The sequence below is a fragment of the Pleurodeles waltl genome, chromosome 2_2, assembly GCF_031143425.1.
Source record: "Pleurodeles waltl isolate 20211129_DDA chromosome 2_2, aPleWal1.hap1.20221129, whole genome shotgun sequence".
NCBI classification, from domain to species: domain Eukaryota; kingdom Metazoa; phylum Chordata; class Amphibia; order Caudata; family Salamandridae; genus Pleurodeles; species Pleurodeles waltl.
This window is the reverse complement of record NC_090439.1, coordinates 1,171,106,901-1,171,130,105: the sequence shown is the minus strand read 5'-3', so window position 1 is coordinate 1,171,130,105 and position 23,205 is coordinate 1,171,106,901. Positions and strand designations below refer to the sequence as shown.

The 23,205-nt window shown below is 48.5% G+C and overlaps 1 protein-coding gene across 6 annotated transcripts in view; it reads right to left on the bottom strand.

Moving 5' to 3' along the window:
• The window catches only part of MAPK15 (mitogen-activated protein kinase 15), a 157,220-nt gene that overhangs the window by 94,443 nt on the left and 39,572 nt on the right, over positions 1-23,205 (bottom strand). For all 6 annotated transcript variants that reach the window (XM_069221164.1, XM_069221162.1, XM_069221165.1 and 3 more), the window contains 3 exons: positions 8,614-8,744; positions 7,023-7,186; positions 560-699 (listed from right to left, as the gene is read on the bottom strand). In XM_069221164.1, coding sequence (XP_069077265.1) covers positions 560-699; positions 7,023-7,186; positions 8,614-8,744 — 435 coding nt within the window. The remainder of the gene's footprint in view (positions 1-559; positions 700-7,022; positions 7,187-8,613; positions 8,745-23,205) is intronic.

The following is a 23,205-nucleotide window of genomic DNA, read 5'->3' as shown; positions in this document are numbered from 1 at the left end:
GAGTGTATGATAAAGAGTAAACGTCTGTATGGAGGGAACCTCATCCAACTAGATCACTCTGTCTCAACATCTGACTAGGTTCCACATTAATTGAGAATTAGAAGGGGTGGGAATGGCAGCATATATTTCCATAGGTAGCGTCAATGGGGTAGTGTTGTCAGAACATGTTTGTTTCAGTTCATGTAGCCACCCCACATATATCTCTGCTAGGTACATGCCTGCAGGATCCCACCAACACTGCCTTAACCATGGTGGAGCCTGGCCAGTTACAGAGGGTGGGCTCCATGCAGAATGTAACCATGGGTGCAGCTTCTAGGCCTGACCTTCTCAAGATTTCCACTATCTTTGCTGCTTGCAAAATTACCTTCTCCTTTCTCCAAAGATACATGGTCATTTTTTCACCATATCGCAAAGGAGTCCTCTTAGTCAACCTTCCCTAAATATCCATGACACCAACATCCAGAGAGGTTAATTTTCCCACCACATATTGACAATTCTAGCAGCAAAGTGTTTCAACACTCTTTTCCACTGGACGGCAGACTTTGCAAACAAATCTTACCTTCTTGGGATGGAGCTGGGATGACACTCATAATTCGTTCAATTTGGTTAATTGTTGACGTTCCAGGAAAAAGGGGTTTTCCTAGAAGCATCTCTGCCAGAATACAGCCGACACTCCACATGTCTACTCCCTTAGTATATCTGTAGAGAAAGAGAAATGTCAGCGTTGAAGGAAAGAGGTTAAGGAAGAAGGAAATATAAGTATCACAGGAAGGCAGAAGCATCTCAGTCATGAAACGCTAGTAACAACTTCTAGTCCCACAAAATATGTGAACAAAGCAAGAGGGAATACTGAAGTAAAGCGTTGCCTTAGGGAAGAAAATAAAAAGTAGAAATGGAAGAGGGGGGAGGAAATGCATTTGGTCATCAAAAATGAAGGTGTTGATGTTTTCTTCATGAACAATTATGTCACCAATGGCATGAGTCGCCAACAAGTGATTTTAGCAGGATGTAGGATTGTAAGCAAGGCTGTAGTGGACAAGCCAGCTTTTACCAATGTCACACTCAATGAGAGTGATGAATTTGTAGATTTTTATCAAAAGGCTCACATTGAGGACAGGAGGCCTGAATTCCACTCGTGACGAAAAGCGTTGCCGAGCGAGTGCCGCTTCGGAAACTCCAACGCGCAAAACAGCTGACATTGCGCGTTCTCTACGGAGGCAAATACATCTAACCAAGGTTCTCCCCACTGCACGAAGAAACCTTGCGCCACCTCCGGATGTAGACGCCTTTCGTGATCGACCACGCATTGTCGTCTGAGTTAGTCTGCCCTGGCATTCAAGGATCCTGCCAGGTGTTGAACTACCAGGGAAATGCCCTGATGTTCCAGCCAAGTCCAGAGACGAAGTGCCTCTTGACAAAGAGTCCACGACCCCACTCCGCCTTGTTTGTTGCAATACCACATGGCGGTGGTGTTGTCTGTGAACACCTGCACTGCTTTCCCCTTGAGGGAGGGAAGAAATGCTTTCAATGCTAGTCGAATCGCTCGGAGCTCCAGATGATTAATATGGAGTCCTGTTTCCGGTGGAGACCAGATGCCTCTGATCTCTGCCTCCCCCATGTGGCCACCCCATCCTAGAAGTGACGCATCTGTCATGACCGTAAGATCTGGTTGGAGAAAGGAGAGGGATCGACCCTTTACCCAATTCTGATTCGTTAACCACCAGTGCAGGTCTCTCGCAGTACCTTCCGAGATCTGGTCCTTGTCAGAGAGATTTCCTTGATGCTGTGCCCACTGGAACTTCAGGTCCCACTGCAGGGCCCGCATATGCCATCTGGCATTTTGAACCAGAAGGAGGCAGGAGGCCATGAGGCTCAGCAGCCTCAAAGTCATTCTCACCGAAATCCAGGACAGAGGCTGAAACATCGTTTTTTTTTTTTTAATTATGAGCCTTGCAAGTTCAAAGCTACCACCCAGTCTCTGGGATCCAGGGCAGAAAGGACATGAGCCAATGTCAGCATTTTGAAATTCTCCTTTTTCAGGACGAGATTGAGGGACCGAAGATCTAATGTAGGTCGAAGACCTTTGTCCTTTTGTCAGAACCAAAAAGTAGCGGGAATAGCAACCACAACCTACTTCTGGCAACGGAACCCTCTCTATAGCTCCTTTGGCCAAAAGGGCTTGGACTTCCTCATGGAGAAGCGCCATATGATCCTCCGATATCTGGCTTTATTAAGGTGGCATGGCAGGAGGAGATGTTTCGAAGGGGAGGGAGTAGCCCCTCTGGACAATTTGGAGTACCCACCTGTCCGAGGTAATAGCTTGCCATTGGGGCAGGTGATGGTATATCCTGCCGCCTACTGGCTGCTGATGTTCCTGCGGACTAGGAAGGCTTGTAGGTTGAGGAGGGGGCAGGGGTGGACTGGGCTACCTGCTGGCTCCCTGGTCCCCGGGAACGTGGGATCCCGTGCCTGTGGTCAGGTGGAAAAGGACGCGGTTGGGTGCCCCTTCCGTAGCCACGAAAGGTGGACTACTGGGGTCTAGGTGCCGGTGCAAGGCCAAGGGACCGGGCCGTGGCTCGGGAATCCTTAAAGCGTCCAGCGCAAAGTCTGCCTTGTCTCCGAAGAGATGTGTGCCATCAAAGGGCATGTCCATCAAGGTTTGCTGGACATCCCCCAAGAAGCCAGACGTTCTCAGCCAGGCGTGGCGTCTCAATGCCACTGTTGATGCAACCGATGTGCCTAGAGAGTCGGTCGTATCCAGTCCACAACGAGTCATGAACTTAGCTGCATCCCTCCCATCTGTTACGGCTTGGGAGAGGACAGTTCGGGCCTTCTCCGGAACTGCAGGCAGCACTTGCACGACCATATCCCAGAGAGTATGGGAAAAGCGGCCCAAAAGGCATGCAGTGTTCATGGATCACAGCACTAGACTGTTGGAAAAAAATAACTTCTTCCCCAAACTATCCAGTCTTTTTGATACCCTATCCCAGGGTGCAGCGGGGAATGCGCCAGATGAAGAAGAAAAAGAAGATGCCTGGATGACAAGGCTCTCAGGCGTGGGGTGTTGGGTCAGGAATTTCAGGTCTGACGGCACAGGCCGATGGCGGCGGGCAATCGTCCTATTCACAGGAGCCCCGTGCGGTGGATCTGGACCAGGAACCCAAATGGACGTCTGTCAGTGCTTCATTAAAGGGTAAAAGGGGCTCAGAAGAGGAAGACCCTGGCTGAAGAACGTCAGTTAGGATGTTAGGCCTAACCTCCACAGAAGGAAGCTCGAGATCCAGGACATCAGCCGCCCTTCTCACCACCATAGAGTAAGAAGCACCCTCCTCCGTAACCACGCTAGGAGGAGAGAGCATACCAGTTGTAGGAGGCTGGACTGGCTTGTAGTGAGTACCAAGGGGTATTTGCACCTTGCACCAGGCCCAGTTATCCCTTATTAGTGTATAGGGTGTCTAGCAGCATAGGCTGATAGATAATGGTAGCTTAGCAGAGCAGCTTAGGCTGAACTAGGAGACGAGTGAAGCTCCTACAGTACCACTAGTGTCATATGCACAATATCATAAGAAAACACAATACACAGATATACTAAAAATAAAGGTACTTTATTTTTATGACAATATGCCAAAAGTATCTCAGTGAGTACCCTCAGTATAAGGATAGTAAATATACACAAGATATATGTACACAATACCAAAATATGCAGTAATAGTATTAGAAAACAGTGCAAACAATGTATAGTTACAATAGGATGCAATGAAGACACATAGGGATAGGGGCAACACAAACCATATACTCCAAAAGTGGAATGCGAACCACGAATGGACCCCAAACCTATGTGACCTTGTAGAGGGTCGCTGGGACTATTAGAAAATAGTAAGGGTTAGAAAAATAGCCCACCCCAAGACCCTGAAAAGTGAGTGCAAAGTGCACTAAAGTTCCCCAAAGGACATAGAAGTCGTGATAGGGGAATTCTGCAGGAAAGACACAAATCAGTAATGCAACAATGACAGATTTCCAGTCGAGGGTACCTGTGGAACAAGGGGACCAAGTCCAAAAGTCACAAGCAAGTCGGAGATGGGCAGATGCCCAGGAAATGCCAGCTGTGGGTGCAAAGAAGCTGCTACTGGACAGTAGAAGCTGGAGATTCTGCAGGAACGACAAGGGCTAGGAACTTCCCCTTTGGAGGACGGATCCCCCACGCCGCGGAGAGTCGTGCAGAAGTGTTTTCCTAAAGAAAGACCGCCAACAAGCCTTGCTAGCTGCAAATCGTGCTGTTAGGGTTTTTGGGTGCTGCTGTGGCCCAGGAGGGACCAGGATGTCGCCAATTGCGTCTGGGGACAGAGGGGGCGTCGAGCAAGACAAGGAGCCCTCAGCAGCAGGCAGCACCCGCAGAAGTGCCAGAAACAGGCACTACGAGGATGCGTGAAATGGTGCTCACCCAAAGTCGCACAAAGGAGTCCCACGTCGCCGGAGGACAACTTAGGAAGTCGTGCAATGCAGGTTAGAGTGCCGTGGACCCAGGCTGGACTGTGCACAAAGGATTTCCGCCGGAAGTGCACGGAGGCCGGAGTAGCTGCAAAAGTCGCGGTTCCCAGCAATGCAGTCTGGCGTGGGGAGGCAAGGACTTACCTCCACCAAACTTGGACTGAAGAGTCACTGGACTGTGGGAGTCACTTGGACAGAGTTGCTGGATTCAAGGGACCTCGCTCGTCGTGCTGAGAGGAGACCCAGGGTACCGGTGATGCAGTTCTTTGGTGCCTGCGGTTGCAGGGGGACGATTCTGTCGACCCACAGGAGATTTCTTCGGAGCTTCTAGTGCAGAGAGGAGGCAGACTACCCCCACAGCATGCACCACCAGGAAAACAGTCGAGAAGGCGGCAGGATCAGCGTTACAGAGTTGCAGTAGTCGTCTTCGCTACTTTGTTGCAGTTTTGCAGGCTTCCAGCGCGGTCAGCAGTCGATTCCTTGGCAGAAGGTGAAGAGAGAGATGCAGAGGAACTCTGATGAGCTCTTGCATACGTTATCTAAGGAATCCCAAGAGACAGAGACCCTAAATAGCCAGAAAAGAGGGTTTGGCTACCTAGGAGAGAGGATAGGCTAGCAACACCTGAAGGAGCCTATCAGAAGGAGTCTCTGACGTTACCTGATGGCACTGGCCACTCAGAGCAGTCCAGTGTGCCAGCAGCACCTCTGTTTCCAAGATGGCAGAGGTCTGGAGCACACTGGAGGAGCTCTGGGCACATCCCAGGGGAGGTACAGGTCAGGGGAGTGGTCACTCCCCTTCCCTTTGTCCAGTTTCGCGCCAGAGCAGGGCTAAGGGGTCCTGGAACCGGTGTAGACTGGCTTATGCAGAAATGGGCACCATGTGTGCCCATGAAAGCATTTCCAGAGGCTGGGGGAGGCTACTCCTCCCCTGCCTTCACACCATTTTCCAAAGGGAGAGGGTGTAACACCCTCTCTCAGAGGAAGTCCTTTGTTCTGCCATCCTGGGCCAGGCCTGGCTGGACCCCAGGAGGGCAGAAGCCGGTCTGAGGGGTTGGCAGCAGCAGCAGCTGCAGTGAAACCCCGGGAAAGGCAGTTTGGCAGTACCAGGGTCTGTGCTACAGACCTGTGGGATCATGGGATTGTGCCAACTATGCCAGGATGGCGTAGAGGGGGCAATTCCATGATCATAGACATGTTACATGGCCATATTCGGAGTTACCATTGTGAAGCTACATATAGGTAGTGACCTATATGTAGTGCACGCGTGTAATGGTGTCCCCGCACTCACAAAGTCCGGGGAATTGGCCCTGAACAATGTGGGGGCACCTTGGCTAGTGCCAGGGTGCCCACACACTAAGTAACTTAGCACCCAACCTTTACCAGGTAAAGGTTAGACATATAGGTGACTTATAAGTTACTTAAGTGCAGTGTAAAATGGCTGTGAAATAACGTGGACGTTATTTCACTCAGGCTGCAGTGGCAGACCTGTGTAAGAATTGTCAGAGCTCCCTATGGGTGGCAAAAGAAATGCTGCAGCCCATAGGGATCTCCTGGAACCCCAATACCTTGGGTACCTCAGTACCATATACTAGGGAATTATAAGGGTGTTCCAGTAAGCCAATGTAAATTGGTAAAATTGGTCACTAGCCTGTTAGTGACAATTTGTAAAGAGAGAGCATAACCACTGAGGTTCTGGTTAGCAGAGCCTCATTGAGACAGTTAGGCATCACACAGGGAACACATACATATAGGTCACAAACTTATGAGCACTTGGGTCCTGACTAGCAGGGTCCCAGTGACACATAACAAACATACTGAAAATATAGGGTTTTCACTATGAGCACTGGGCCCTGGCTAGCAGGATCCCAGTGAGACAGTGAAAACACCCTGACATACACTCACAAACAGGGCAAAAGTGGGGGTAACAAGGCTAGAAAGAGGCTACTTTCTCACACCAGTGTCAGGGGAGGTGTCTCTTGTGCAGAAAGAAAAGAACTGACATCAGCGCATCGGGGTGGCGCCTATATACTACTGTGACGTCATCACGGCGAACATGATGCCCGCGGAGTCAACCAACGTCACCTGATGGCGCGCAGAGGTACTGCTCGAAGAAAAATGTCCTGACGCCTGGGGAAATTCAAAGGCAAGGAATCTGCAACTAGAAGTCTCTATCAGATGCACTAGTTCAAGCATGTGAACCAAGCCAAGATTCAATGCAGACTAAACACTTCCCACACCCAAACCACTAGGACGCAAACTCTGAAAGGAGATGGACACCTCATACTAAACCCTTCAAGCAGCAGGACAGCTTGATCATTACATTCTTACAGTTAGCCTTCATTCCCAAATACAGCCATTCAGAACAATCTTCAAAAACTACTTAATACCACAAAATGTTTCATACGAAAGGCTTCCAGAACATGAACTAATTCTTGCCCCCCTCAAAACATATATAATACATTTTTCTATGATAACTGAAACCCAATACTTGTCACTAAGTGTTCTAGGAATCTGATTGGCAGCTCTCACCTTACCTGTGAGAAGCTAGAAGAATTTCTGGGGCTCGGTACCAACGAGTTGCAACATATTCCGTAAGGGCAGGATTGCATTGATCTTCTTGAATTTGATAGAGAGAACGAGCAAGTCCAAAATCGCACAGCTTAACAAAGCAATCTGTGTCCAAAAGAATATTAGAAGGCTGCAAGAGATAGAGAACCCATAATAAAAAAAAGAGACATACACTGGTGACTTTTAGAAACAAGCAGCTTGATTGTAAGATAGGAACTGGAGATAGAAGAAATCACTTACTGTCAAAGATTGGTCGGCACAGATTACCCAACCATTATACCTAGCCTGAAACTAATATCAGAACCGCATATTTGGTACTTACATCTTTGATTCATCATGGTTTTCTAGCCTAGTTCTTAGATTGGGCTCTTGGCTTTCTTGGAGAAGTTTCCCTCATATAAACGACTGATGGTGGAGTTCTAAATGCAGTTAAGTATACTGCTCTCTGAAGGACTGTTGCTGATGCTGATAGGGTTGACATCGCCAAAGCGGACAACCCCCTCGAAGTGAAAATTAACCTCATCCCCTAGCTCAACAAAAGACTTGGTTATGTCTCTGCTGGAGGACACTAAGTGATATTGGCATGTCCGTCTTAGTTAGCAGAAGAAAATAGTCTACATCTTTACCAAACAGAGCTTCTCCATCACATAGGATGTTTGAGATTTCACTCTAGACCTCTGGCGACAAAGATATCAGCCCTGCATTTTGAGAACTGTAGCAATGCAGGCTGCCTAAACACTGTGGATGCAATATTTAGAGCTGAAGTAGGCTGCATGTGCACCTTTATAGCAAGCGTTACGTTAGGTCATGTGACCATCAAACCCTGTATTAGTCGAATAAGGGACCTAGTGGTCTACTCTGTTGAAGCGTTCATACTGAGGACCAATGTCCTTCACCTATTCAGTAGGGCTTTAATGCAGAGGCCTCTCTTCCTGTAAAATTTCCCACAATGCAGAGATGCCTCAAATATACATCCACTAAAGTATCAACACTTTGGGCACCTTACGTACAAACTAAACACAGATATTTTTTATAGGTGCATGGTGTGATTCTATGGTAGATATACAAAGGAAAGCATGAGAATTTGTTGAAACGTTTGACCTGTGAGACAATGAAAATGCTGATACACAGGAAACATGCCAGGCTTTCAGAAAATTTACAGAAGTAGTACAAGAAAGAATGCCTGACCCTTTACTCTAAAAGCACCTTACCCACTGAAGCAAAAAGCAAGCATGTGTGTTGTGGTTATGGCCTAGGAGAAGAGTCACAGATGCTTATGGTTTTTAAATTGTAAAAAAATTATTTTTGCCGTGCTAAATGACTCAGTCCTTGCTCTCTCAGTTGTCATTCTCAAAGACGCTGGCTGTGGACCAGAATCTGTTTCAAACAGGCCGACACCACCTCTCCGGGAAACTGTGCGAGGGCCTTCACAAGGTGAAAACCTCACACTACAATTCTAACTCTCCAGGGGAGTTGGGAAGCTGCTGCATAGGAGTGACAGAATAAAACAATACATAAGGGTGGGCTGGGAACAGTGTTATGTGGGGTTGCACTCACCTTCTGGTCTCTGTGAATGACGTTCCCTGAGTGAACAAATTTGGTTGCCTTCAGTAGTTGGTACAAAATGTAGCGCATATGAATGTCTTTTAACAAGTTCCCTTTTTTGATCACTGCATGTAAATCAGTCTCTGAAGAAAGAAACATTTGTTTAGCCTTCACTGTTCACACATGCCTGCGAAGAACAGCTTGTCACATTTCAATGCAAAGCCTGGCAGAAGAAGGCAGCAGCACATCACAACTAACAGCCTGACCTGATGCTCCAAAGTAGCAGCACTGCTAAAAAACACTTACAATGGAGCATGGAAAACCAATACCTCTAGTATGGCTGATCAAAGAGAATTTAGCATAAACATTCCCTCTACACTGCCAATCACCTGAACAGAAGCTCTAACGCAGCATCACTGCAAACACAACTACTGCCCACAGCCTAATGAGAAGCTAAAGCAGGCAGCAGCAATGTTAGCTATGTAAAAATAAACACCGAGCACTAATCTCACCATAACTGTCAACCACTTATTCAAATGACAGTGCCATTCAAAGATAGCAACCTAGCATGCAACTAACTATAAACCACAGCACTGTTACCTAAATAAAGTCACTACCATTTCAATCACTGCAAACGGCCTAGTGAGGATCTGAAATCACATGCACTGACACATCTAAAAATGCCAACTTCTATCCAGAAGCTCCACAACAGAAATACTGCTAGCTCTCCATCCAGGTAAAAAAACAACAACAAACAATACTATCATTATGTCCATTGATGGCAATCATCCAACAGAGGATAGGTGTAGCTGTAGGAAAGTACCATCTTGCCTGGCATGTTACCCCCATTTTTCACTGTATATATGTTGTTTTAGTTGTATGTGTCACTGGGACCCTGTTCTCCAGGGCCCCAGTGCTCATAAGTGTGCTCTGTATGTGTATCCCTGTGTGATGGATGACTGTCTCACTGAGGCTCTGCTAATCAGAACCTCAGTGGTTATGCTCTCTCTGCTTTCCAAATTGTCACTAACAGGCTAGTGACCAATTTCACCAATTCACATTGGCATACTGGAACACCCTTATAATTCCCTAGTAAATGGTACTGAGGTACCCAGGGTATTGGGGTTCCAGGAGATCCCTATGGGCTGCAGCATTTCTTTTGCCACCCATTGTAGGAGGCTGGACTGGCTTGTAGTGAGTACCTAGGGGTAGTTGCACCTTGCACCAGGCCCAGTTATCCCTTATTAGTGTATAGGGTGTTTAGCAGCATAGGCTGATAGATAATGGTAGCTTAGCAGAGCAGCTTAGGCTGAACTAGGAGACGAGTGAAGCTCCCTACAGTACCACTTAGTGTCATATGCACAATATCATAAGAAAACACAATACACAGATTTACTAAAAAATAAAGGTACTTTATTTTTATGACAATATGCCAAAAGTATCTCAGTGAGTACCCTCAGTATGAGGATAGCAAATATACACAAGATATATGTACACAATACCAAAATATGCAGTAATAGTATTAGAAAACAGTGCAAACAATGTATAGTTACAATAGGATGCAATGGAGACACATAGGGATAGGGGCAACACAAACCATATACTCCAAAAGTGGAATGCGAACCACGAATGGACCCCAAACCTATGTGACCTTGTAGAGGGTCGCTGGGACTATTAGAAAATAGTAAGGGTTAGAAAAATAGCCCACCCCAAGACCCTGAAAAGTGAGTGCAAAGTGCACTAAAGTTCCCCAAAGGACATAGAAGTCGTGATAGGGGAATTCTGCAGGAAAGACACAAACCAACAATGCAACAACGATGGATTTCCAGTCGAGGGTACCTGTGGAACAAGGGGACCAAGTCCAAAAGTCACAAGCAAGTCGGAGATGGGCAGATGCCCAGGAAATGCCAGCTGTGGGTGCAAAGATGCTGCTACTGGACAGTAGAAGCGTAGGTTTCTGCAAGAACGACAAGGGCTAGAAACTTCCCCTTTGGAGGACGGATCCCTCACGCCGTGGAGAGTCGTGCAGAAGTGTTTTCCCGCCGAAAGACCACCAACAAGCCTTGCTAGCTGCAAATCGTGCGGTAAGGGTTTTTGGAGGCTGCTGTGGCCCAGGAGGGACCAGAATGTCGCAAATTGCGTCAGGGGACAGAGGGGACGTCGAGCAAGACAAGGAGCCCTCTCAGCAGCAGGCAGCACCCGGAGAAGTGCCAGAAACAGGCACTACGAGGATGCGTGAAACGGTGCTCACCCGAAGTCGCACAAAGGAGTCCCACGTCACCGGAGAACAACTTAGGAGGTCGTGCAATGCAGGTTAGAGTGCCGTGGACCCAGGCTGGACTGTGCACAAAGGATTTCCGCCGGAAGTGCATGGAGGCCGGAGTAGCTGCAAAAGTCGTGGTTCCCAGCAATGCAGTCTGGCGTGGGGAGGCAAGGACTTACCTCCAACAAACTTGGACTGAAGAGTCACTGGACTGTGGGAGTCACTTGGACAGAGTTGCTGGATTCAAGGGACCTCACTCGTCGTGCTGAGAGGAGACCCAAGGTACCGGTGATGCAGTTCTTTGGTGCCTGCGGTTGCAGGGGGACGATTCCGTTGACCCACGGGAGATTTCTTCGGAGCTTCTAGTGCAGAGAGGAGGCAGACTACCCCCACAGCATGCACCACCAGGAAAACAGTCGAGAAGGCGGCAGGATCAGCGTTACAGAGTTGCAGTAGTCGTCTTTGCTACTATGTTGCAGTTTTGCAGGCTTTCAGCGCGGTCAGCAGTCGATTCCTTGGCAGAAGGTGAAGAGAGAGATGCAGAGGAACTCGGATGAGCTCTTGCATTCGTTATCTAAGGAATCCCAAGAGACAGAGACCCTAAATAGCCAGAAAAGAGGGTTTGGCTACCTAGGAGAGAGGATAGGCTAGCAACACCTGAAGGAGCCTATCAGCAGGAGTCTCTAACGTCACCTGATGGCACTGGCCACTCAGAGCAGTCCAGTGTGCCAGCAGCACCTCTGTTTCCAAGATGGCAGAGGTCTGGAGCACACTGGAGGAGCTCTGGGCACCTCCCAGGGGAGGTACAGGTCAGGGGAGTGGTCACTCCCTTTTCTTTTGTCCAGTTTCGCGCCAGAGCAGGGCTAAGGGGTCCCTGAGCCGGTGTAGACTGGCTTATGCAGAAATGGGCACCAAATGTGCCCATGAAAGCATTTCCAGAAGCTGGGGGAGGCTACTCCTCCCCTGCCTTCACACCATTTTCCAAAGGGAGAGGGTGTAACACCCTCTCTCAGAGGAAGTCCTTTGTTCTGCCATCCTGGGCCAGGCCTTGCTGGACCCCAGGAGGGCAGATGCCTGTCTGAGGGGTTGGCAGCAGCAGCAGCTGCAGTGGAACCCCGGGAAAGGCAGTTTGGCAGTACCAGGGTCTGTGCTACAGACCACTGGGATCATGGGATTGTGCCAACTATGCCAGGATGGTATAGAGGGGGCAATTCCATGATCATAGACATATTACATGGCCATATTCGGAGTTACCATTGTGAAGCTACATATAGGTAGTGACCTATATGTAGTGCACGCGTGTAATGGTGTCCCCGCACTCACAAAGTCCGGGGAATTGGCCCTGAACAATGTGGGGGCACCTTGGCTAGTGCCAGGGTGCCCTCACACTAAGTAACTTAGCACCCAACCTTTACCAGGTAAAGGTTAGACATATAGGTGACTTATAAGTTACTTAAGTGCAGTGTAAAATGGCTGTGAAATAACGTGGACGTTATTTCACTCAGGCTGCCGTGGCAGGCCTGTGTAAGAATTGTCTGAGCTCCCTATGGGTGGCAAAAGAAATGCTGCAGCCCATAGGGATCTCCTGGAACCCCAATACCCTGGGTAGCTCAGTACCATATACTAGGGAATTATAAGGGTGTTCCAGTAAGCCAATGTAAATTGGTAAAATTGGTCACTAGCCTGTTAGTGACAATTTGAAAGAAACGAGAGAGCATAACCACTGAGGTTCTGATTAGCAGAGCCTCAGTGAGACAGTTAGTCACTACACAGGTAACACATTCAGGCACACTTATGAGCACTGGGGCCCTGACTAGCAGGGTCCCAGTGACACATACAACTAAAACAACATATATACAGTGAAAAATGGGGGTAACATGCCAGGCAAGATGGTACTTTCCTACACAACCCCCCCCCCCCAAACGAAGGACAATAAGACTAGCCATGACCTGATGAGTCTTCATTGTCTAAGTGGAAATATCTGGAGAGTCCATCTGCATTGGAGTGGCTACTCCCAGGTCTATGTTCCACTGTATAGTCCATTCCCTGTAGGGATATGGACCACCTCAATAATTTAGGATTTTCACCTTTCATTTGTTTTAGCCAAAGTAGAGGTTTGTGGTCTGTCTGAACAATGAAGTGAGTGCCAAACAGGTATGGCCTCAACTTCTTCAGTGCCCAGACCACAGCAAAGGCCTCCCTCTCAATGGCAGACCAACGCTTTTCTCTAGGGGTCAACCTCCTACTAATAAAAGCAACAGGTTGATCCTGGCCCTCAGAATTAAGTTGTGATAGGACTGCCCCTACTCCTAATTCAGATGCATCAGTTTGGACATATAATTTTTTAGAGTAACAAGGGCTTTTCAGGACAGGTGCAGAGCACATGGCCTGCTTCAGCTCCTCAAAAGCTTTCTGACAGCTAGCTGTCCACAATACCTTTTTAGGCATCTTTTTGGATGTGAGGTCATTAAGAGGGGCTGCAATGGAGCCATAGTTCTTAATGAACCTCCTGTAATACCCAGTGAGGCCTAGGAAGGCTCTCACCTGAGTCTGAGTAGTAGGGGGAACCCAATCTACAATAGTTTGGATTTTCCCCTGAAGTGGTGCAATCTGTTCCCCACCTACAAGGTGTCCCAGATAAACCACCTTCCCCTGCCCTATCTGGCACTTTGAAGCCTTGATAGTGAGGCCTGCCTTTTGCAGGGCCTCTAAAACTTTCCATAGGTGGACCAGGTGATGATCCCAACTGGAGCTAAAGACAGCTATATCATCCAAATATGCTGCACTAAAAGCTTCCAGCCCTTGCAGGACTGTGTTCACCAACCTTTGAAAAGTGGCAGGTGCATTTTTCAATCCAAAAGGCATTACTGTGAATTGGTAATGGCCTCCAATGGTTGAAAATGCAGTTTTAGGTTTAGCATCTTCTGATAATTTGATCTGCCAATACCCTGCAGTCAAATCAAAAGTGCTTAGATACTTGGCAGATGCCAGTGTATCTATGAGCTCATCTGCCCTGGGTATAGGGTGAGCATCAGTTTTGGTTACCTGTTTGAGACCTCTATAATCTACACAAAACCGCATTTCCTTCTTTCCATCCTTGGAATGAGGTTTTGGTACAAGTACCACAGGAGAGGCCCATGCACTTTCAGAGTGCTCGACCACTCCCAGTTCTAACATTTTCTGCACCTCTTGCTTTATGCAGTCTCTGACATGGTCAGGCTGCCTATAGATCTTACTTTTGACAGGCAAGCTGTCTCCAGTATCTATAGTGTGCTCACACCAAGAAGCGGTACCTGGCACAGTAGAGAAGAGTTCAGAAAACTGACCCAGGAGATTTATGCAATGGTCTTTCTGCTCAGCAGTAAGACAATCAGTCAAAACTACACCTTCTACAAGAGCATCTTGTTCTGTGGAAGAGAAGAGATCAGGTAGAGGATCACTGTCTTCTTCCTGTCCCTCATCAGTTGCCATGAGCAGGGTGAGATCAGCCCTGTCATAGTAGGGTTTCAGGCGATTGACATGGAGCACCCTAAGGGGACTCCTGGCAGTGCCTAAGTCAACTAAGTAGGTGACTTCACCCTTCTTTTCAACAATTATGTGGGGTCCACTCCATTTATCTTGGAGTGCTCTTGGGGCCACAGGCTCCAAGACCCACACTTTCTGCCCTGGTTGGTACTGAACCAAAACAGCCTTCTGATCATGCTATTGCTTCTGGAGCTCTTGGCTGGCCTGAAGGTTTTTACTGGCCTTTTTCATATACTCAGCCATCCTTGATCTGAGGCCAAGTACTTAATCCACAATATCTTGCTTTGGAGCTTTTAAAGGTTGTTCCCAACCCTCCTTGACAAGTGTTAGTGGACCCCTAACAGGGTGTCCAAAGAGGAGTTCAAAGGGGCTGAAGCCCACTCCTTTCTGGGGTACCTCCCTGTAGGCAAAAAGGAGGCATGGTAAGAGGATATCCCATCTCCTGCGGAGTTTTTCAGGGAGTCCCATAATCATGCCTTTGAGACTTTTGTTAAATCTCTCTACCAGTCCATTAGTTTGTGGATGATAGGGTGTAGTGAACTTGTAAGTCACACCACACTCCTTCCACATGGCCTTTAAGTAAGCAGACATGAAATTGCTTCCCCTGTCTGATACTACTTCCTTTGGGAAGCCCACCCTGGAAAATATTCCCAGGAGGGCCTTTGCCACTGCAGGTGCTGTAGTGGTCCTTAAAGGAATTGCTTCAGGATATCTTGTGGCATGGTCCACTACCACCAAGATAAACCTATTGCCTGAAGCAGTAGGAGGGTCAAGGGGGCCAACTATGTCAACCCCTACCCTTTCAAAGGGAACCCCAACCACAGGCAGTGGAATAAGGGGTGCCTTTGGGGTGCCACCTGTCTTGCCACTGGCTTGACAGGTTTCACATGACTTACAAAATTCTTTTGTGTCCTCAGACATTCTAGCCCAATGAAACAAGGGAACAAGCCTGTCCCAAGTTTTCATTTGTCCTAGATGCCCAGCTAGGGGAATGTCGTGGGCTAGAGTTAGGAGGAACTTTCTGTACTCCTGAGGAATCACTAACCTCCTGGCAGTTCCAGGTTTAGGATCCCTTGCTTCAGTGTACAAGAGGTTGTCCTCCCAGTAAACTCTGTGAGAGTCACTGACATCCCCATTAGCTTGTTTGACAGCTTGCTGTCTTAGACCCTCTAGTGTGGGACAGGTATGCTGTGCCACACTCAGCTCCTCCCTGGCAGGCCCCCCTTCACCCAAAAGCTCAGCAGTGTCTGCTTCCAGCTCCTCTGGTGTAGGTTCTGCACAGGGTGGAAATTCTTCTTCCTCAGAAGTAGAATCCACTGTAGAGGGAGGGATAGTAGGAAGTGCTTTACTTCTACTAGCCCTAGCTTTAGGGAGCACGTGGTCCATTGTTCCAGGATCCAAGCTTCCCTGTCCTTTTTGCTTTTTGGCCTGAGCCCTGGTTAAAGCAAAAATATGCCCTGGGATGCCCAGCATTGCTGCATGGGCCTCCAACTCCACATCTGACCAAGCTGATGTCTCCAAATCATTCCCTAATAGACAGTCTACAGGTAAATCTGAAGCTACCACAACTTTCTTTGGACCAGTAACCCCCCTCCCCCAGTTGAGATTTACAACAGCCATGGGGTGGCTAAGTGTGTTGTTGTGAGCATCGGTTACTTGGTACTGGTGACCAAGTAGGTGTTGTTCAGGGTGGACCAGTTTCTCTATGACCATAGTCACACTGGCTCCAGTGTCCCTGTAGGCCTGAACCTCAACACCATTTATTAGGGGTAGTTGCTTGTACTTATCCATGTTAAGGGGACAAGCAACCAAGGTGGCTAAATCAATAGCCCCCTCAGAGACTAACACAGCCTCTGTGGTCTCCCTAATCAGACCAACCCCAACTAAATTACCAAAAGTGAGCCCAGCTACTCCCTTGGATTGGCTATTAGTAGGTTTGCTCCCACCACCACTGCTATTAGTAGGGACACTAGGTGTAGCAGTAGGGGTTGTAGTGGTAGGAGGCTTGGTGCTTTTCTTTGGACAACTGGGATCTGTTGTCCAATGGCCTTTTATTTTACATAAATAGCACAATGGTTTCTTTTCTTTGTTTTGATTTGAAGAGGATTTGGGCCCACCACCCCCACCAGAGTGTTTTTGTGGGCCTGATGAAGACTAATTTTTAGATTTGTCCCCACCCTTGTCAGAAGACTTACCATCCTTCTTTTTGTTGCCATCTTTGTCACCCCCTGTATGAACTTTTCTGTTCACCCTTGTTCTGACCCATTTGTCTGCCTTCTTTCCCAATTCTTGGGGAGAGGTCAGATCAGAGTCCACCAAGTACTGGTGCAACAAATCAGACACACAATTATTAAGAATATGCTCTCTCAGGATCAAGTTATACAGGCTGTCATAATCAGTAACTTTACTGCCATGTAACCACCCCTCCAAGGCCTTCACTGAATGGTCAATGAAATCAACCCAGTCTTGTGAAGACTCCTTTTTGGTCTCTCTGAACTTTATCCTGTATTGTTCAGTGGTTAAGCCATAACCATCCAGGAGTGCATTCTTAAGAACTGTAAAATTATTGGCATCACTTTCTTTCACAGTAAGGAGCCTATCCCTACCCTTTCCACTAAATGATAGCCATAGGATAGCAGCCCACTGCCTTTGAGGGACATCCTGTACAACACAGGCCCTCTCAAGTGCAGCAAACCACTTGTTAATGTCATCCCCCTCCTTAAAAGGGGGATCTATCTTGTGCAGATTCCTAGAATCATGCTATTTTGCAGGATGACTATTGGGAATACTGCTGCTGCCACCATGGGTTTCTAAACCCAGTTTCTGTCTCTCCTTCTCTACTTCTAAGGACTGTCTATCCAAATCCAGCTGTTGCTTCTTGAGCTTCAGTCTGGTTTGTTCCACTCGCAATCTATTGAGCTCCCTTTCTAACAATCTGTCATCAGGGTGGGTGGGAGGGACATTCCTAGACACAAAAGTATGGTGAGAATGGACAGGAGACCTGTCACTTACAGAAGGCACCCTAACAGCTTGGCTAACAGTGTAATGTGAGAGCACATCATCTGTATGATATGACCCAGCATCTGTACCAACTATGCTAGACTGTCTAGTAATGGGCAGGCTAGGAAGTTTCTTTCCTGAATCTTTTTCTAGGGGAGTCCCTGGATCAGATTGGGAACCATTAGCTGCTTTTTCAACAGATGGGGCCCTTGTGGCCTTATCTTGTTCTCTAAGCATGTTAAGCAATAATTCCAAGGAAGGATTCTTCCCTACACTCAAACCTCTTTCTATACAGAGACTCCTTGCTCCTTTCCAGCTAAGGTGGTCATATGCAAGTTTGGACAGATCAACATTTTGGCCTGTGCCAGACTTTTTAGAAAGAGTTTAAGTGACAGAAAAAGTGAGAAAAAGTTTTTAGAGCTTTTTAGAAAGACAGAAAAAAAAACTTTAAAAACTTTTAAAGAACTTTTTGAAAGTTTAGAAGTACTTTTCATACTTTAGAAAAGAGTGAAAAGAGGAAATGCTAAACTTTTTAGTTATGTGTACATACACTGAACTTGTTTTGTATATTTTTCTCTTATGAAAAGTACAATGACAAGAGTGGTAAGTAGTCTCAAAGCACTTATCCCTCTGCTGCACAACCAATGTAGGAGGCTGGACTGGCTTGTAGTGAGTACCTAGGGGTACTTGCACCTTGCACCAGGCCCAGTTATCCCTTATTAGTGTATAGGGTGTCTAGCAGCATAGGCTGATAGATAATGGTAGCTTAGCAGAGCAGCTTAGGCTGAACTAGGAGACGAGTGAAGCTCCTACAGTACCACTTAGTGTCATATGCACAATATCATAAGAAAACACAATACACAGATATACTAAAAATAAAGGTACTTTATTTTTATGACAATATGCCAAAAGTATGTCAGTGAGTACCCTCAGTATGAGGATAGCAAATATACACAAGATATATGTACACAATACCAAAATATGCAGTAATAGTATTAGAAAACAGTGCAAACAATGTATAGTTACAATAGGATGCAATGGGGAAACATAGGGATAGGGGCAACACAAACCATATACTCCAAAAGTGGAATGCGAACCACGAATGGACCCCAAATCTATGTGACCTTGTAGAGGGTCGCTGGGACTATTAGAAAATAGTAAGGGTTAGAAAAATAGCCCACCCCAAGACCCTGAAAAGTGAGTGCAAAGTGCACTAAAGTTCCCCAAAGGACATAGAAGTCGTGATAGGGGAATTCTGCAGGAAAGACACAAACCAACAATGCAATAACGATGGATTTCCAGTCGAGGGTACCTGTGGAACAAGGGGACCAAGTCCAAAAGTCACAAGCAAGTCGGAGATGGGCAGATGGCCAGGAAATGCCAGCTGTGGGTGCAAAGATGCTGCTACTGGACAGTAGAAGCGTAGGTTTCTGCAAGAACAAGGGCTAGAAACTTCCCCTTTGGAGGACGGATCCCTCACGCCGTGGAGAGTCGTGCAGAAGTGTTTTGCCGCCGAAAGACCGCCAACAAGCCTTGCTAGCTGCAAATCGTGCGTTAAGGGTTTTTGGATGCTTCTGTGGCCCAGGAGGGACCAGGATGTCGCAAATTGCGTCAGGGGACAGAGGGGACGTCGAGCAAGACAAGGAGCCCTCTCAGTAGCAGGCAGCACCCGGAGAAGTGCCAGAAACAGGCACTACGAGGATGCGTGAAACGGTGCTCACCCGAAGTCGCGCAAAGGAGTCCCACGTCGCCGGAGAACAACTTAGGAGGTCGTGCAATGCAGGTTAGAGTGCCGTGGACCCAGGCTGGACTGTGCACAAAGGATTTCCACCGGAAGTGCACGGAGGCCGGAGTAGCTGCAAAAGTCGCGGTTCCCAGCAATGCAGTCTGGCGTGGGGAGGCAAGGACTTACCTCCACCAAACTTGGACTGAAGAGTCACTGGACTGTGGGAGTCACTTGGACAGAGTTGCTGGATTCAAGGGACCTCGCTCGTCGTGCTGAGAGGAGACCCAAGGTACCGGTGATGCAGTTCTTTGGTGCCTGCGGTTGCAGGGGGACGATTCCGTCGACCCACGGGAGATTTCTTCGGAGCTTCTAGTGCAGAGAGGAGGCAGACTACCCCCACAGCATGCACCACCAGGAAAACAGTCGAGAAGGCGGCAGGATCAGCGTTACAAGGTCGCAGTAGTCGTCTTTGCTACTATGTTGCAGTTTTGCAGGCTTCCAGCGCGGTCAGCAGTCGATTCCTTGGCAGAAGGTGAAGAGAGAGATGCAGAGGAACTCGGATGAGCTCTTGCATTCGTTATCTAAGGAATCCCAAGAGACAGAGACCCTAAATAGCCAGAAAAGAGGGTTTGGCTACCTAGGAGAGAGGATAGGCTAGCAACACCTGAAGGAGCCTATCAGCAGGAGTCTCTGACGTCACCTGATGGCACTGGCCACTCAGAGCAGTCCAGTGTGCCAGCAACACCTCTGTTTCCAAGATGGCAGAGGTCTGGAGCACACTGGAGGAGCTCTGGGCACCTCCCAGGGGAGGTACAGGTCCGGGGAGTGGTCACTCCCCTTCCCTTTGTCCAGTTTCGCACCAGAGCAGGGCTAAGGGGTCCCTGAACCGGTGTAGACTGGCTTATGCAGAAATGGGCACCAAATGTGCCCATGAAAGCATTTCCAGAGGCTGGGGGAGGCTACTCCTCCCCTGCCTTCACACCATTTTCCAAAGGGAGAGGGTGTAACACCCTCTCTCAGAGAAAGTCCTTTGTTCTGTGATCCTGGGCCAGGCCTGGCTGGACCCCAGGAGGGCAGATGCCTGTCTGAGGGGTTGGCAGCAGCAGCAGCTGCAGTGAAACCCCGGGAAAGGCAGTTTGGCAGTACCAGGGTCTGTCCTACAGACCACTGGGATCATGGGGATTGTGCCAACTATGCCAGGATGGTATAGAGGGGGCAATTCCATGATCATAGACATATTACATGGCCATATTCGGAGTTACCATTGTGAAGCTACATATAGGTAGTGACCTATATGTAGTGCACGCGTGTAATGGGGTCCCCGCACTCACAAAGTCCGGGGAATTGGCCCTGAACAATGTGCACCTTGGCTAGTGCCAGGGTGCCCTCACACTAAGTAACTTAGCACCCAACCTTTACCAGGTAAAGGTTAGACATATAGGTGACTTATAAGTTACTTAAGTGCAGTGTAAAATGGCTGTGAAATAACGTGGACGTTATTTCACTCAGGCTGCCGTGAGAGTTTCTCTGCATCTCTCTCTTCACCTTCTGCCAAAGGATCGACCGCTGACTGCTCAGGACGCCTGCAAAACCGCAACAAAGTAGCAAAGACGACTACTGCAACCTTGTATCGCTGATCCTGCCGCTTTGTCGCCTGTTTCCTGGTGGTGCATGCTCTGGGGGTAGCCTGCCTCCTTTCAGCACCAGGAGCTCTGAAGAAATCTCCCGTGGGACGACGGAATGATCCCCCAGGTCTCTAGCACAGACCCGGGTACTGCCAAACTACCATTCCCGGGGTTTCACTGCAGCTGCTGCCAACCCCTCAGACAGGTTTCTGCCCTCCTGGGGTCCAGCCAGGCTTGGCCCAGGAAGGCAGAACAAAGGACTTCCTCAGAGAGAGGGTGTTACACCCTCTCCCTTTGGAAAAAGGTGTCAGGGCCGGGGGAGGAGTAGCCTCCCCTAGCCTCTGGAAATGCTTTGATGGGCACAGATGGTGCCCATCTCTGCATAAGCCAGTCTACACCGGTTCAGGGATCCCCTAGCCCCGCTCTGGCGCGAAACTGGACAAAGGAAAGGGGAGTGACCACTCCCCTGACCTGCACCTCCCCTGGGAGGTGCCCAGAGCTCCGCCAGTGTGCTCCAGACCTCTGACATCTTGGAAACAGAGGTTCTGCTGGCACACTGGACTGCTCTGAGTGGCCAGTGCCAGCAGGTGACGTCAGAGACTCCTCCTGATAGGCTCTTACCTGTGTTGCTAGCCTGTCCTCCATCCTAAGTAGCCAAACCTCCTTTTCTGGCTATTTAGGGTCTCTGCTTTGTGGAATTCTTTAGATAACGAATGCAAGAGCTCATCAGAGTTCCTCTGCATCTCTCTCTTCACCTTCTGCCAAAGGATCGACCGCTGACTGCTCAGGACGCCTTCAAAACCGCAACAAAGTAGAAAAGACGACTACTGCAACCTTGTAACGCTGATCCTGCCGCCTTCTCGACTGTTTTCCTGGTGGTGCATGCTGTGGGGGTAATCTGCCTCCTCTCTGCACTAGGAGCTCTGAAGAAATCTCCCGTGGGTCGACGGAATCTTCCCCCTGCAACCGCAGGCAACAAAAGACTGCATCACCGGTCCTCTGGGTCCCCTCTCAGCACGACGAGCGTGGTCCCTGGAACTCAGCAACTCTGTCCAATTGACTCCCACAGTCCAGTGACTCTTCAGTCCAAGTTTGGTGGAGGTAAGTCCTTGCCTCCCCACGCTAGACTGCATTGCTGGGTACCGGTGATTTGCAGCTGCTCCAGCTCCTGTGCACTCTTCCAGGATTTCCTTCGTGCACAGCCAAGCCTGGGTCCCCGACACTCTAACCTGCAGTGCACAACCTCCTGAGTTGTCCTCCAGCGTTGTGGGACTCCCTTTTGTGTCTTCGGGTGGACTCCGGTTCACTCCTCTTCCAAGTGCCTGTTCCGGTACTTCTGCGGGTGCTGCCTGCTTCTGTGAGGGCTCCCTGACTTGCTGGGCGCCCCCTCTGTCTCCTCATCCAAGTGGCGACATCCTGGTCACTCCTGGGCCACAGCAGCATCCAAAAACCCTAATCGCAACCCTTGCAGCTAGCAAGGTTTGTTTGCGGTCTTTCTGCGTGGGAACACCTCTGCAAGCTTCTTCACGACGTGGGACATCCATCCTCCAAAGGGGAAGTTCCTAGTCCTCTTCGTTCTTGCAGAACACCAAGCTTCTTCCACCCGGTGGCAGCTTCCTTGCATCCTCAGCTGGTATTTCCTGGGCGGCCCACTCTCGACACTGTCGCAACTCTTGGACTTGGTCCCCTTGTCTTACAGGTACTCAGGTCCGGAAATCCACTGTTGTTGCTTTGCTGGTGTTGGTCTTCCTTGCAGAAACCCCCTATCACGACTTCGGTGCTCTCTGGGGGTTATAGGTGCACTTTACACCTACTTTTCAGGGTCTTGGGATGGGATATTTTTCTAACCCTCACTGTTTTCTGACAGTCCCAGCGACCCTCAACAAGCTCACATAGGTTTGGGGTCCATTCGTGGTTCGCATTCCACTTTTGGAGTATATGGTTTGTGTTGCCCCTATACCTATGTGCTCCTATTGCAATCTATTGTAACCTTACACTGCTTGCATTACTTCCTTTTGCTATTAATGCATATTTTTGGTATTGTGTACATATATCTTGTGTATATTTGGCATCCTCATACTGAGGGTACTCACTGAGATACTTTTGGCATATTGTCATAAAAATAAAGTACCTTTATTTTTAGTATATCTGTGTATTGTGTTTTCTTAAGATATTGTGCATATGACACCAGTGGTATAGTAGGAGCTTTGCATGTCTCCTAGTTCAGCCTAAGCTGCTCTGCTATAGCTACCTTCTATCAGCCTAAGCTGCTAGAAACACCTCTTCTACACTAAGGGATAACTGGACCTGGTACAGAGTGTAAGTACCCCCTGGTACCAACTACAAGCCAGGCCAGCCTCCTACAACTACCCGACAATGAGCGTATAAACTGTGAGGCTGCCATCTTCAGCTCTGTCAACAACCAAACGAGAAGCTCCGCACTTCAATAGCAGCTTCTCCTACAC